This window comes from Chelonoidis abingdonii, chromosome 18 (assembly GCF_003597395.2).
Source record: "Chelonoidis abingdonii isolate Lonesome George chromosome 18, CheloAbing_2.0, whole genome shotgun sequence".
Taxonomy (NCBI): domain Eukaryota; kingdom Metazoa; phylum Chordata; order Testudines; family Testudinidae; genus Chelonoidis; species Chelonoidis abingdonii.
In genome coordinates this window covers 1,488,514-1,500,797 of record NC_133786.1, presented here as the reverse complement: position 1 = coordinate 1,500,797, position 12,284 = coordinate 1,488,514, and the positions used below count along the sequence as shown (strand labels likewise).

Sequence of the window (12,284 nt, the reverse complement as noted above, 5' to 3'; positions counted from 1 at the left end):
CTGGTGATTTTTTCTATAATTAGATTAGCCAAACCAGTGTCAAAACAGCTTCTACAATACCACTGTGGTTACCAAGAAGCCAAACACAGTCCTCAAGTCTAATATAGTGAGAGGTTATTGAAAACCGGATTCACCATATGTGATGTCCACCAATCCCAAAGGACCAGACACTTATCACCAGGTCAATATAAGTCTCAGATCTTAACCAATAATCATGCAGATGCCAGTCCTTTAGTAACTAAAAGACTAAAGGTTTAATTATAAAAGGAAAAAGAAAGAAAAGAGTTGCTGTGGTTAAAAGATCGATATACATACAGATATGTGTAAAATCCTTAGGTCAATTTCATAGCACAGATGGTGAGGCTGCTAATTTGCAAAAATCTTTCTGGAATCAACTTAAAAGGTCCAATAGGCAATCCAGGTGTAGTGTTTGCCCAAATTCTTCCATGGGAATTCCAGGCTAAACCAGAGTGAACCTGCAGACCTCAGTCTTATGGCATAGACCTTCCCTGTTAAAGTTTAAGCAGACCAGAGATGCAGGATCAGGCCTGGGGCTTTCCTTTATAGTTGTCTAGCAAACTAATAAGCCCCTTGACACAGGGACCTTCCCCGAGGAAGAATAGGCAGTGCAGATTGTTGCTTTAAAGCTAATCTTCTATTTTCTGTGCATACACAGGTAGACTAGTTGCATTCATTCGCTTAAGGCAATTCGCCATTCAAACTATCAAGACAGTTCACAGGTAGTTTACTATGTGGAATTACAAGTTTCAAGGAGAGATTAGGACAATAACACCACAAGTCCCATCTAATTGATAACATCCTCAAGTCAATCGAACATAGTAATGAAGCATTATAAGACAGGAACAGAATTTAGCATATACAAACTAATTAGATCACATTGTTAAACTTCTAACAAAATACAGGTAAATACACTTAACATCTACCCTGGATTTCTATTACTACAAATAAATGGGTTAATGATTGCTAGTCTAGTATATCTCTTTGAAATTCACATACAAGTGGATTGTCTTGATTACATTTCAGTTCCTCTTGTTAAGTTGTTATGGGTCATAACGGTTAAGTTCACTGGCCTGTCAGTGTCACAACCAGACATTCCAGCACTCCTGTGAATGGAGTCGGCCTGCTGGTGTGACCTCACACTCACAATGCATATGGTGTCGCGCTGCATGGAGAATGCCCCACTCCATCACCACCTCTGTGACCTCATGTGTGCAAGGTCACGAATCAAACATAATCTTCAAAATAGCATCCCCTGTCTGGTAGCAGACAAAATCACGTCTGGTTTTGTCTTAATACCATGCGGGGGGACAAACCACTCAAAGAAAGGACTGTCCAATTTAAAATAGGACAAATGGCCTCCCTAGGGGTTAACTCAACCACACAATATGGGTTCAATGCCAAGAATCACTGGGTGAAATTCTCTGGCCTTTGTTACACAGGAGGTCAGACTAGGTGATTCATATTGTCTTCTCTGGCATTAAAATCTAGGCACTATAAAATTGGGTGACACGACTTCTGTCTGATTAAAGACAGGCCCAAGCTGCTAATGTCAGGTGTAGCTCCATACATAGCCAAAATTCAGGGGAGTTTAGATGCAGGATTTTGGTTGCAGCCCAGCTCTGTAAACTAGCACATTTCTTTTGCACCAACACAAGCAGTGCAGGATTGGGGGGATGAGTGGTTATATTTTTTGGGGGGTGGAGCATTTACACATCCACCCCAGCAGGAAGCCTAATGTGTCTCCACTATGCCTTGCCCCTCCAATCAGGGAACAATAGGATGTCACATGCTCACTCTGCAGCCAATCAGAGATCAGCACTGTAGGGGCCCTAATTCAAATTCTCTGCTTTCTGTGGAGATGGTGGGGCCAGCTGGGCCATGGAGCTGCAACTCATGAGCCTCACCAGGCAACCCAGCTCATAAGTGTCTGATAGGGTCCTGCAGCATCCGTTTGTGCTGGGGCACTGAGTGCAGCGTCCCCGCCCCCCCCCCCGAGCTCCTCCCTGGCCTCGTGACCCCCCACCCGCAAGTGGTCCCCAGAGTCCCACCCCCAGTCTTGTGTCCTCCCCACCCTCTGTCCTTTGGGACGGGTCTGCGGAGCCCTCTCCAGCTCCCCCCCCACTCCCAACTGGCCTTTTTCCTGCCCCAGTCTACCCCCAGTCACCAGCCTCTGCCACGTCCTGCCTTTCTCATCCAGCACTACTATCTAGAGTTTCCTTGATCCCTCCCACTATCCGGAGCCTCCTTCCTGACTCTCTGCTATCCCAGCCCCCAAAGAGGTATCACACTACTTGCTGGATCATAGTCCAACAGCTTCACCTCCTGGTTCCAAGCTCAGAAGTACTCACACACACTTGCACACTCACATCCTGCTTTGCTACCCAGATCCCACCCCCAGCTCTGCTATTTGGCTCAACTGGGAGCATGGATGAATGTTTGTGGGAGGGTGAGTGGCAATACCGGGTGGCTTAAGCCAGCCCTGTGAATCCTGCTTTCCAGGCAGGGAGCTGATGGGTGATCAGGGAGCTTGGGGGAACAACTGGGAGAGTTGGAGAGAGAAGCTGGGTGGAGATGTGGACCTTGACTATATCTTCACCAAGAAATTTGGACCTTGACAAAAAATAATTGACTACCCCTGCCCTAAGCCAATGGTGCCACACCTGATTAGCACCTTTATCTCTTTTAAGAACCAAATAACCTAGCAAAAAGCCTCTGATGTGAAGGAAAGTCAATCTAGTATTTGCTGTGTAGTTTAGGTTAGAAGCTTTGGCTTCGCTAATATTTAGTTGCTTCCATTGGAGGCTGTAAATCAAGATCAGCTTTTACTAAATGGTATTTGCCTGAGGCTTGCATGATAAAGGTTGATCACTGAGTGATGGTGAGTTCTAAACAGAGACATACAATGTCCGTCAAACCTTCTTTAGCCCTTCCTTGCTCTTGTCTCTCCAGCATACAACACTCTCAGGCCTGGTCTACACTACGCGTTTAAATCGATTTAAACAGTGTTAAATCGATTTAACGCTGCACCCGTCCACACTACACTGCTCTTTATATCGATTTAAAGGGCTCTTTAAATCGATTTCTGTACTCCTACAAAACGAGAGGAGTAATGCTAAAATTGATATTACTATATCGGATTAGGCTTAGTGTGGATGCAAATTGACATTATTGGCCTTATTATTTTACAGTAGCTACCCACAGTGCACCGCTCCAGAAATCGATGCTAGCCTCGGACCATGGACGCACACCACCGAATTAATGTGCCTAGTGTGGATGCGCTCAATCGACTTTATAATATCTGTTTTATAAAATCGGTTTAAGCTAATTCGAATTTATCCTGTAGTGTAGACGTGGCCTCAGTCTTGTGGCATGATGTCCAAAAAGGAACTGGAAAGTAACATTCCATGAAGTTCCTTAAGGAGCAGTTCTCTAGCACTGTACACCAAATTAATTACTCTGTTTTTAATCTGACTGTCCCAACAATATGTGTGCTTTACAGGACACACAGAAGAACTCCTGTGGATTAAATGTGCCACATCTCATATAGATTTCCTAGCAATCTTATTTCAAAGTAATGTAGGCTGGACCTGGGCAACAGACGAAGAACATGGATGAATATCCCAATTCTGAAGTTGGGAGACTGGAGGGGAAACAAGCTGTCTAGAGCTTCTGTTTTGAGAGAAATGTGGAACATGGACCATCTGGGCTGCTAGGCCTGCCATGACCCTTGGATATTCTGTCTAGTTGCTAGGAGCTGTTATAATTTTAAACAGATGAATCATGGTATGTGGTTCAGAAGTTTGTATGCTGGCAATCCTTAAATCAATATTTACTTAAACTTGTCATTTAGTGAATAATTTTGCTAACTCAGTCCTCTGACCTTTCACCAGCACAGAGCAGGGTAACTACTGCCCTCAGCTGGCTCATTTGCAGAATAACAGGTTTCAGGGAAACTAATTGTTACACAAAAATAAGTTATTTCATCATTTGCTTTGTATTGAAGTCTCCAATTATATACCATGTGGTGTTTATTTTATTTTAGTAGATATGTCCCATTATCTGAGATTCATTTGAATTGCTCCAGTTAGTGGCAAAATTTCACAAAGTTTGGCTGTTTCTCCTGTTGAGCCCATCCCTTTCCTCTCTTGCAACCCAATCCGGCCCCGTCTTCCTCCTTGCTCTCACTTTCTCCCATCTGATCATATTCTGCCAGGCACTAAGCACATGCACACTGGCACTCACTCTCTACACACTGATGTAAATTGCTCACCGGAATACCACCGGTTTAGGAATACAGGGCTACATTCACAAAAGGATGTAGGCTACCAACTGTCCCTTAAGAACATAAAACCCAGAATCAGGCACCACTGGGATTCACAGAGCCCCCATCCAGCTTCTGCCAAACCCTTTAAGTACTAAACTCACGTGGCACATAGATTTTTTTGCAGTAAAATTCCCTATGGGCTTATGTTTCTGCTTCTGCGCATGTGCACTGCTGGACACCTAAGCCCCATAATGATGGATTAACTGGGAGAAGATAGGTGTTTTTCCATCTAACTCACCCGCAAGGCCTGATCTAGTAAGTGGCCTCAGAGGCTGCCTACAAGATTGGGACCCGATAGGCATTCTTCCACAAAACAGCTCGGGGACAAGGACTTTCCTTATGACTTTTAGTCTAGAGGAATGGGGAGAGTCCTCCCTCTGCCTGATGGACAGAAGAGATTTTCTATCTCTGAGGTGCATGTCCTAACCACTGGGCTATAGGTCATTTGGGGAAGGGGCAGAAATGGGGCTTAGTCTCAGTCTCTCCTGTTGAAACTGTATGATTGTGGAGATGGAATTGTTGGGCTGGAGAGAAAGCATGCCCAAGCACAAGAACAACTCTGGAGCCTGGTAGTTAGAGCACTCCCCTGGGAGACAGGGGATCCAGTCCCCCTGTTCCAATGATTTTTTACATTAGCTTCAATAGGAGGAACTGATGGAGGCCCACATCAGAAAATCCTATTACCTAGGGGTCAGGACACCTACCCAAGAGGGAGTAAAGCCCCATTCAAATCCTTTCTTCTCCATCTGGCAAAGGGAAAACTTGAACCAAGGCACTCTCACTTCCCACGAGTACTCTAACCTCTGGACTAGACTCTAACCCTCACCCCTGGCTTGCTGCAAAAGTGGTGTAGGTGTGTAACACCAAGTGAGGGTTTGCAGCTGAGAATCCCAAGCAGCCTGGACTGAGGCATTGAACTCTTTGAGAGGGGTGGAGTTTAAGATATACCCCTCACCTTACCATCTCCCATTGGCTAGTTTAGATGGCACCCACTCAGCATGCTGGCTTTTGTGAATCTCATTCTGAGGTACCTCCCCATTCATTGTATGGGGAGTCTAGATACCTAGCTCAGGCTTTGTGAATCCTAGTGGGTTTCTTGGCCCTTAAAGTTAAGCATGGCAATGCTCAGCATCACCATGCCTAAGTACCATTGTGAATCTAGCTCATAAGAATTATCAAACTTGATCAAACTGACAGCCATTTACCCTCCTTACAGTCTCTAATGGCAGCCAATGTAGCAGGGAGAGGGATAGCTCAGTGGTTTGAGCACGGGCCTGCTAAATGCAGGATTGTGAGCTCAATCCTTGAGGGGACCACTTAGGGATCTAGGGCAAAAATCAGTACTATGTCCTGCTAGTAAAGGCAGGGGGCTGGACTCAATGACCTTTCAAGGTCCCTTTCAGTTCTAGGAGGTAGGTATTTTTCCAATTATTAATTAATTATAGAAAATCTTGTAATGGACAATTATGGAATAACCTGCCCTTGGGGAATGTCTCTTCATAGCCTAGGCACTTAAAAGTTGGTTTATGAAGCAGGATGAAGGCTTATATCTCTTATACGGTTTTATCCCAGCTAGACCCACTAAACACGTGCTCCTTTTCCCTGTACAAGGGACATGTGCAGACTGGAATGTAATAGGTGCACCTTGCGTTTTTCAGGATGCTGTCCTAAACAAGCTGAACATGTGAGCTAACATGTTTTATAAAGCTTCAGCAAGATTTGTCATGGCTCAATAAACAGAGAATCAATTATTAATAAGGAAGTAACTTCATCTCTTGGGCTAACTGTCAGAAAAATGTAATTCAAATAAATGTCCTGAAATTTTTCTTTTTTAGTATTTCAGTGTTAAAAGACCCAGCAATCCAACCAACTATTTTTTAGTATTTTGTTTGAAAAGGAATGGATTATTCTTAATCTAGGAATTGGTGACTCCCATACTGTGGTCTTGACTAGTGGTTCTGAGGCTCCATTAACAAGGTACATAGTGGCACATTTTTCTGGAATGCACACAGAAATGGTAACCATGTAACAAACCTTTGGATTTGGACAAATCCAATGAGTGCGCCTGTGGCTGTTGTTCCAGTGCAGACTTGAGTTATATTTTAAGAAGATCTGAAAAGCTTCAGGGAAGAGAGTGATTCCATTAATGTGTTTGCCCAGTAGAGCAGAAACACAGTCTTGTTAGCAGCCCAGTGTAAAGTAGCGTTACTCAGAGGTTCACTCACATTTTGCTATTGCTGAGCTCATTGGGTCATGTAATATTTTATTCAAGAGTTACAAGATGAGATGTGCTGGACATGAAGTTTGCATAAACAGTTGCATTAAGAGGGGAATTTAGTAGGGTTAGAGAAGTTATTTTACCTCTGTATTTGGAATCCCATGTCCAGTTCTAATGTCCACAGTTTAAGAAGAATGTTGATAAACTGGAGAGGGTTCAAAGAATAGCCACAAGAATGATTAAAGGATTAAAAAGCGTGCCTTATAGTTATAGATTCAAAGTAGTCAGTTTATATAGTTTAACAAGAGAAGGTTAAGGGGTGACTTGATTACACACGAGTACCTACATGGGGAACAAATATTTAATAATAGGCTCTTCAGTCTAGCAGGGAAAGATAGAACATGATCCAATAGCTAGAAATTGAAGCTAGACAAATTCAGACTGAAAATAAGGTGTATAATTTTAACAGTTAGGGTACGTAACCACTGGAACAATTAACCAGGAGTTTTGGTGGATTCTAGATTTTGCTCCCATTCAAACCAATGGAAAGACTTTCATTGACATAAATGTGCTTGGTCCTGCACCAAATGGGGTAACTGAATATTTAATCATCCAGTTTGTGGATGCCTGTCAAGGTTGATTCCCCACTCTGGCACTTCGAGTGCAGAAGGACCCTCAAGGATTCTAAAAATTGATACTGGCCACTCCAAGTTTGTATTAAACTCCCAAGGTTACAGTTTCTCTCTGACCTTGGATGGGTAGATGCTACCACCACCCAAGTGCAAAAAACCCCTTGGGAATTCCTCCCTGTGAGGTACCCTCTAAATAGCCACCAGCTAATTAAACAACATATGTACAAACCTCTTAGAACACTCACAAAAAACAATCCTGTTCTCAAAAAAGGTAAATTTTATTAAAAACAAAAAGAAAGAAAATACATCAGGAACTTAGGCTATTGCTTTATTTAAAAAGAGAAAAATATAATAATTAACCATCAAGAATGGCTTTCTTGAGGTCCAGCTTAATGATTACCAGCAAAACAAAAGCATTTGGGGATTAGCACAGAGGCGTTTACAAACCTTATAAAAATAAAAGTGATAAACCTAATTGCATCTTTCTAGACATTTCCTGATCTACTTACATAGCTTGGGTTTCAAACTGAGTAGTTCTAGGTATGATCTGGTGATTTCCTTACCTGAGGGGAGGGATAGTTCAGAGGTTTGAGCATTGCTCTGTTAAACCCAGGATTGTGAGCTTCCCCCCTTGAGGGGGCCACTTAGGGATCTGAGGCAAAAAATCTATCTGGGGATTGGTCCTGCTTCAAGCAGGGGGTTGGACTAGATGACCTCCTGATATTCTATGACTTTTAAAGCATAGCTTCAGCTCTGTCTTTGCTCTGTCCCCTCTCTCCAGAGAACAACAGACAGACAAAGAGAAAGCTTTTCCCCAATTTTAAAAATTTCTAGCCCTCCCATTGGCTCTTTTGGTCAGGTGCCCAGTCCCTTCTTTTTACCTTCGGGCTTTTTTTTAACCCTTTACAGGTAAAGCAAGTAGAGAACAGTTACTAACAGGGATTTTATAGCTAACTGGCTGGCTGGGTGTCCATAAAAAGGAGTCCTCTCCACACTTTCATTTATCACAATGCCACTGTCCATTTTATGCATTGTGCAAAATTGGCATGTACAAGTTTAGAAGCTTAAAGTGACTGAACTCAAGTAGCACATATAGAAAGTTTCCTATCATTCATACTGCATACACACATAGAAGGTAAGGCTTCTATAGTTCATTTCAGTCTTATTGCCATAATAAGACCTGAGTTCTTGAAGCTCAATCTTGAGTTTTCCGGTTAATTTGCCTCCTTTCTTCAGGAGTAAGTAATGCAGCTTCTTCCCCAGAGCTCCTATAAGTTGCCATAATAATTATGTTGGGTTCGTCATTTTATACTGATTGCAAGTGACACAGTCCTTATGTAGCATTTAGGTCATATCTGTGAATAAAATGCCCCAGCAATCACACGCACTCATTATCATAAAATGAGTGGAGACCAGATGAGATAAACCAAGAGCACTTTCTGTTCTTTAAATAATAATCAAACCAAGATAAAGTTCCCAAAAGTTTGTTTTAAAAGTCCCCAGCACACTAAAATGTGAGTGGTGCTTCTATGGATTAGTCGCGGAGGGTGAATGCAGATGGCTGTTTTTGCAGCTGCGATACAAATAGTTTTAATATTAATATAAATGACAGCTTCCAGACTGGCAAGGTTTCAGCTATGTTCCTTGCTCTGGCTTTTCTCTTTTGCCACTGAATGTGTCTAGTGTCTATCACAAGAGGCCCTGCATACTACTGAGAAATGGGTTAGAATTTGGGCTTTCAATTCCTGTGGGAGCTGACTGTTCAACTGTATGGAAAGGAGCACTTCAAAACTTGGTAATGCTGAGCTACCCAGAACGGAGGTGGGGCACCCTTTAATAGAGCCCTTCCTCGTAAGGCTCAGATCACTACAGCTGACCCTGACCCTCTGCTCCTCAATGCCTTCCTCTAGATAATGCACTGTAATTATGCCATTTGTCTCTTTTCAGCACCCTTACCCAACAGAGGATGAGAAAAGGCAGATAGCAGCACAGACAAACCTGACACTTTTGCAAGTCAATAACTGGTGAGTGAACCTTAGTGTGGGGGTTGTGGAATTTTCCTGCTTTCATAGTTATTAAACTGCTGGAGTCACCTTATTACTCTCGGTGTTCCTGCCTAGCCTGCGACTTTCGTCATATGGATAGCAGGATGCTGATTAAGTTACTTGGGCCCTTATTGGACATTTGTCCAAATAAAATTGGCATCAGAGCCCAAGGAAGAGGTGTTTTTCCATGGTTTTGAGGTTTTTTATCTGAACAATAGAGTAAGGTGGAAATAGCTCCTAGGGAAAAAGACAAGATTCAAACCTGAGCACCTTATGGACTCGGGTTGGTTCTTAGTCTGAAGACAAAGGAATGAATTTGTATCCACAGGTGCTTAAAAAGAAAATAGACATAAAAAGAAACATCTCTATATAAATTGTTTACAAAACATTTAAAACCGTGCTCCAGGTAATGCAATATGATGCTGCAACTCTTCTCTGAAAATCCTACTGGATTCAGCCTAGGTGTGAATGGAGTTCACCCATCTCATAAACCCACCCCATATTTGCAATTCTCTGTTCAGGCGTATCATTGCTGGAGGTGAGGTGAGAAGGTATCTTACTGGTAGAACTGTGTGGCAACAGACTGGAATAACAGAGAACACTGGAGGTCAGGACTGAGTTGCATTGGTACAGCTGTAGGTGTAATCTGAGAGGCATTGGCAAAGGTTTCATTTTCATTCTTATTTAATATTAATGTTTACCTGATTTTTGGGTCACTCTTTTCCATTTGTCTTTGCTAATCAGCTAATAGTATCACTGAGACCGTGTCTGTGAGATGGGTGTGATTGCTCTGTTCACACACACATGCTCGCGCTAGCTCGCCTAGGCTATGGCTACATTACAAGTCAGGGCTGTGATTCCCTGCTTACTTAAACATACTGTGCTATTCTCATCAAACTAGCATAATTATCAATATAATTATAAATAGCAGTGTAGCCACGGTGGGATAGGTAGTGGCAGAGGAGGCACTGCTGAGCCGTGCTAAGTGCACACACCCCTGGAGTCAGGTGGGTAGGTACTCGGCACAGCTTAGCCATGCCTCCGCTGCCTCTACTTGTGCCACTGTGGCTACACTGCTATTTATAATCATGCTAGCTCAGTGCGAGTTAGTGTGCGTGTGCGTACATTAGCAGAGGAATCTTACCCCAGGCCTGTAGCATAGACATATCCTCAGTCTCATTCCATGTAATACTGTCAACAAACATGACGACAATGAAATAAAAATAACACATTGGATGTCATAGTGTAGCCAGAAGATAGAATAGTTTTAGAAATTCTCCTGGGCCAAAATCTAGCCCCACTGAAGTCTGTGGCAGAACTTCCATTGACTTCACTAGGGCCAGGATTTGACTCCGTAAGATGCCATTTATTAATAAACACCAGGAAAGAGCAGAACCAAACTCAGAAACACTGGAGAACCAGAAAACCCTTTTGGTCCAGTTCAGGCAAATGCAGTCTGGAAATGGTGATGTCTCTGGGCTGCACTTAATGGTAACAAAAATGGTAGTTAAAACACATCAGACCTCTACCAGAATCAGGCTTCTGTTCACTGTTTACTGCTCATACAGTAGCATAACTTTCCCAGCTCCTCCATTAAGTATATATGCAAAGTGAGCATTACATGCTGAGGGCTGAAGGCAGTGTAACAGGGAAAGCAGCAAAAAGGAGAGTGTAGCCAAACACACACTTTAACTAACACAATACTTTCAGGACCAGCTCCTGTTGACTTCACTAGAGATTGTACCCATTCATACTAGGGGCTGAATTTAGTTCCAGCAAATTACCACATCGGTGCAAGTTGCACTGCTATGACACTGACACATTCTGAGATCAGTTTTACCATACAGTTTGTTCAGCCACAGCAATGCCACCAGTTGTGCTGCCGTTAATCCAATTTTACACTAGTGTAAAAGCAGAATTTGACTCATACTCTTTGTAAAACTAACTTAAACAGAAGCTGGTCCAACAAAAGATACTCCCTTGCCAACCTTGTCTCTCTTAAACCTTCAGTGTCACCTACCTCATTTCCACTTCTTGGGCCACATTTGCTGCTGGTGTAAGTTTGTGCTGTCCATGAAGTTATATCAGGGATGAATTGAGCCCTGAGTGAAACGTTTAATTCCTGGAAAGCCTTTTTGAAAGTGCCCATGTGACTTAGGAGCCTGACACACTTAGTGGGATTTTCAGCGGCAACCAATCAATCAAAAGAAATCAGTGGGAACTTTTGATTTTCAAAACATGTACACACCTAACCCCAAGCTCCCACTGGGCCCTGCTCTGTAGAAATGTAGAAATGGAACCAGACAGTATCTGTGCCCGAGAAGCCAGAGCCAGAAAATCTGCCTGGAGCTGCCCAGACTGAAGGGAGCTTGGAGCTGAGTTTGTAGGCATTTTTGAAAATCCCACTAGGTTTGTATCTGCATCATTAGACACCTAAATACCTTTAAAAATCTGGCCCTTGGGCTATTGTGCCTAAATGTCATAGTGGCAGGCAAACTAGAAAGATATAGACAAACCAATAGCTGTAGAATTATTTAGGACTATGGGATTGTTTATCCAGAGAGTGTTGCACTGTTTGAAGAGTTGATTGTAGTAAGTATGGACTGAGGAGCAGGGTAATCATATGGAACATTGTCTGGGGAGTACTTTACTGTTTATCATAGAATATCAGGGTTGGAAGGGAACCTCAGGAGGTCATCTAATCCAACCCCTGCTAAAGGAGGGCCAACCCAACTAAATCATCCCAAGCTGGGCCTTAAAACCTCTAAGGATGGAGATTCTACCACCTCTCTAGGTAACCAGTGCTTCAACACCCACCTAGTGAAATAGTTTTTCCTAATATCCAACCTAGACCTCCCACACTGCAACTTGAGACCATTGCTCCTTGTTCTGTCATCTGCCACCTTTGAGAACAGCCAAGCTCCATCCTTTTTGGAACCCCCCTTCAGGTAGTTCAAAGCTACTATCATTACGTGGGGTCATCATCAGCCAGGACTATGTTTTACTGTTACTTCTGTCATTTCAATTCTGCTGCTGTTTCATTA

The 12,284-nt window shown here is 42.9% G+C and overlaps 1 protein-coding gene across 2 annotated transcripts in view; it reads left to right on the top strand.

Annotated features, from left to right (window-relative positions):
* PKNOX2 (PBX/knotted 1 homeobox 2) overlaps window positions 1–12,284 on the top strand; it is a 640,658-nt gene that overhangs the window by 613,979 nt on the left and 14,395 nt on the right. For both annotated transcript variants that reach the window (XM_075073480.1, XM_032767003.2), the window contains one exon: window positions 9,143–9,219. In XM_075073480.1, the coding sequence (XP_074929581.1) occupies window positions 9,143–9,219 (77 nt within the window). The remainder of the gene's footprint in view (window positions 1–9,142; window positions 9,220–12,284) is intronic.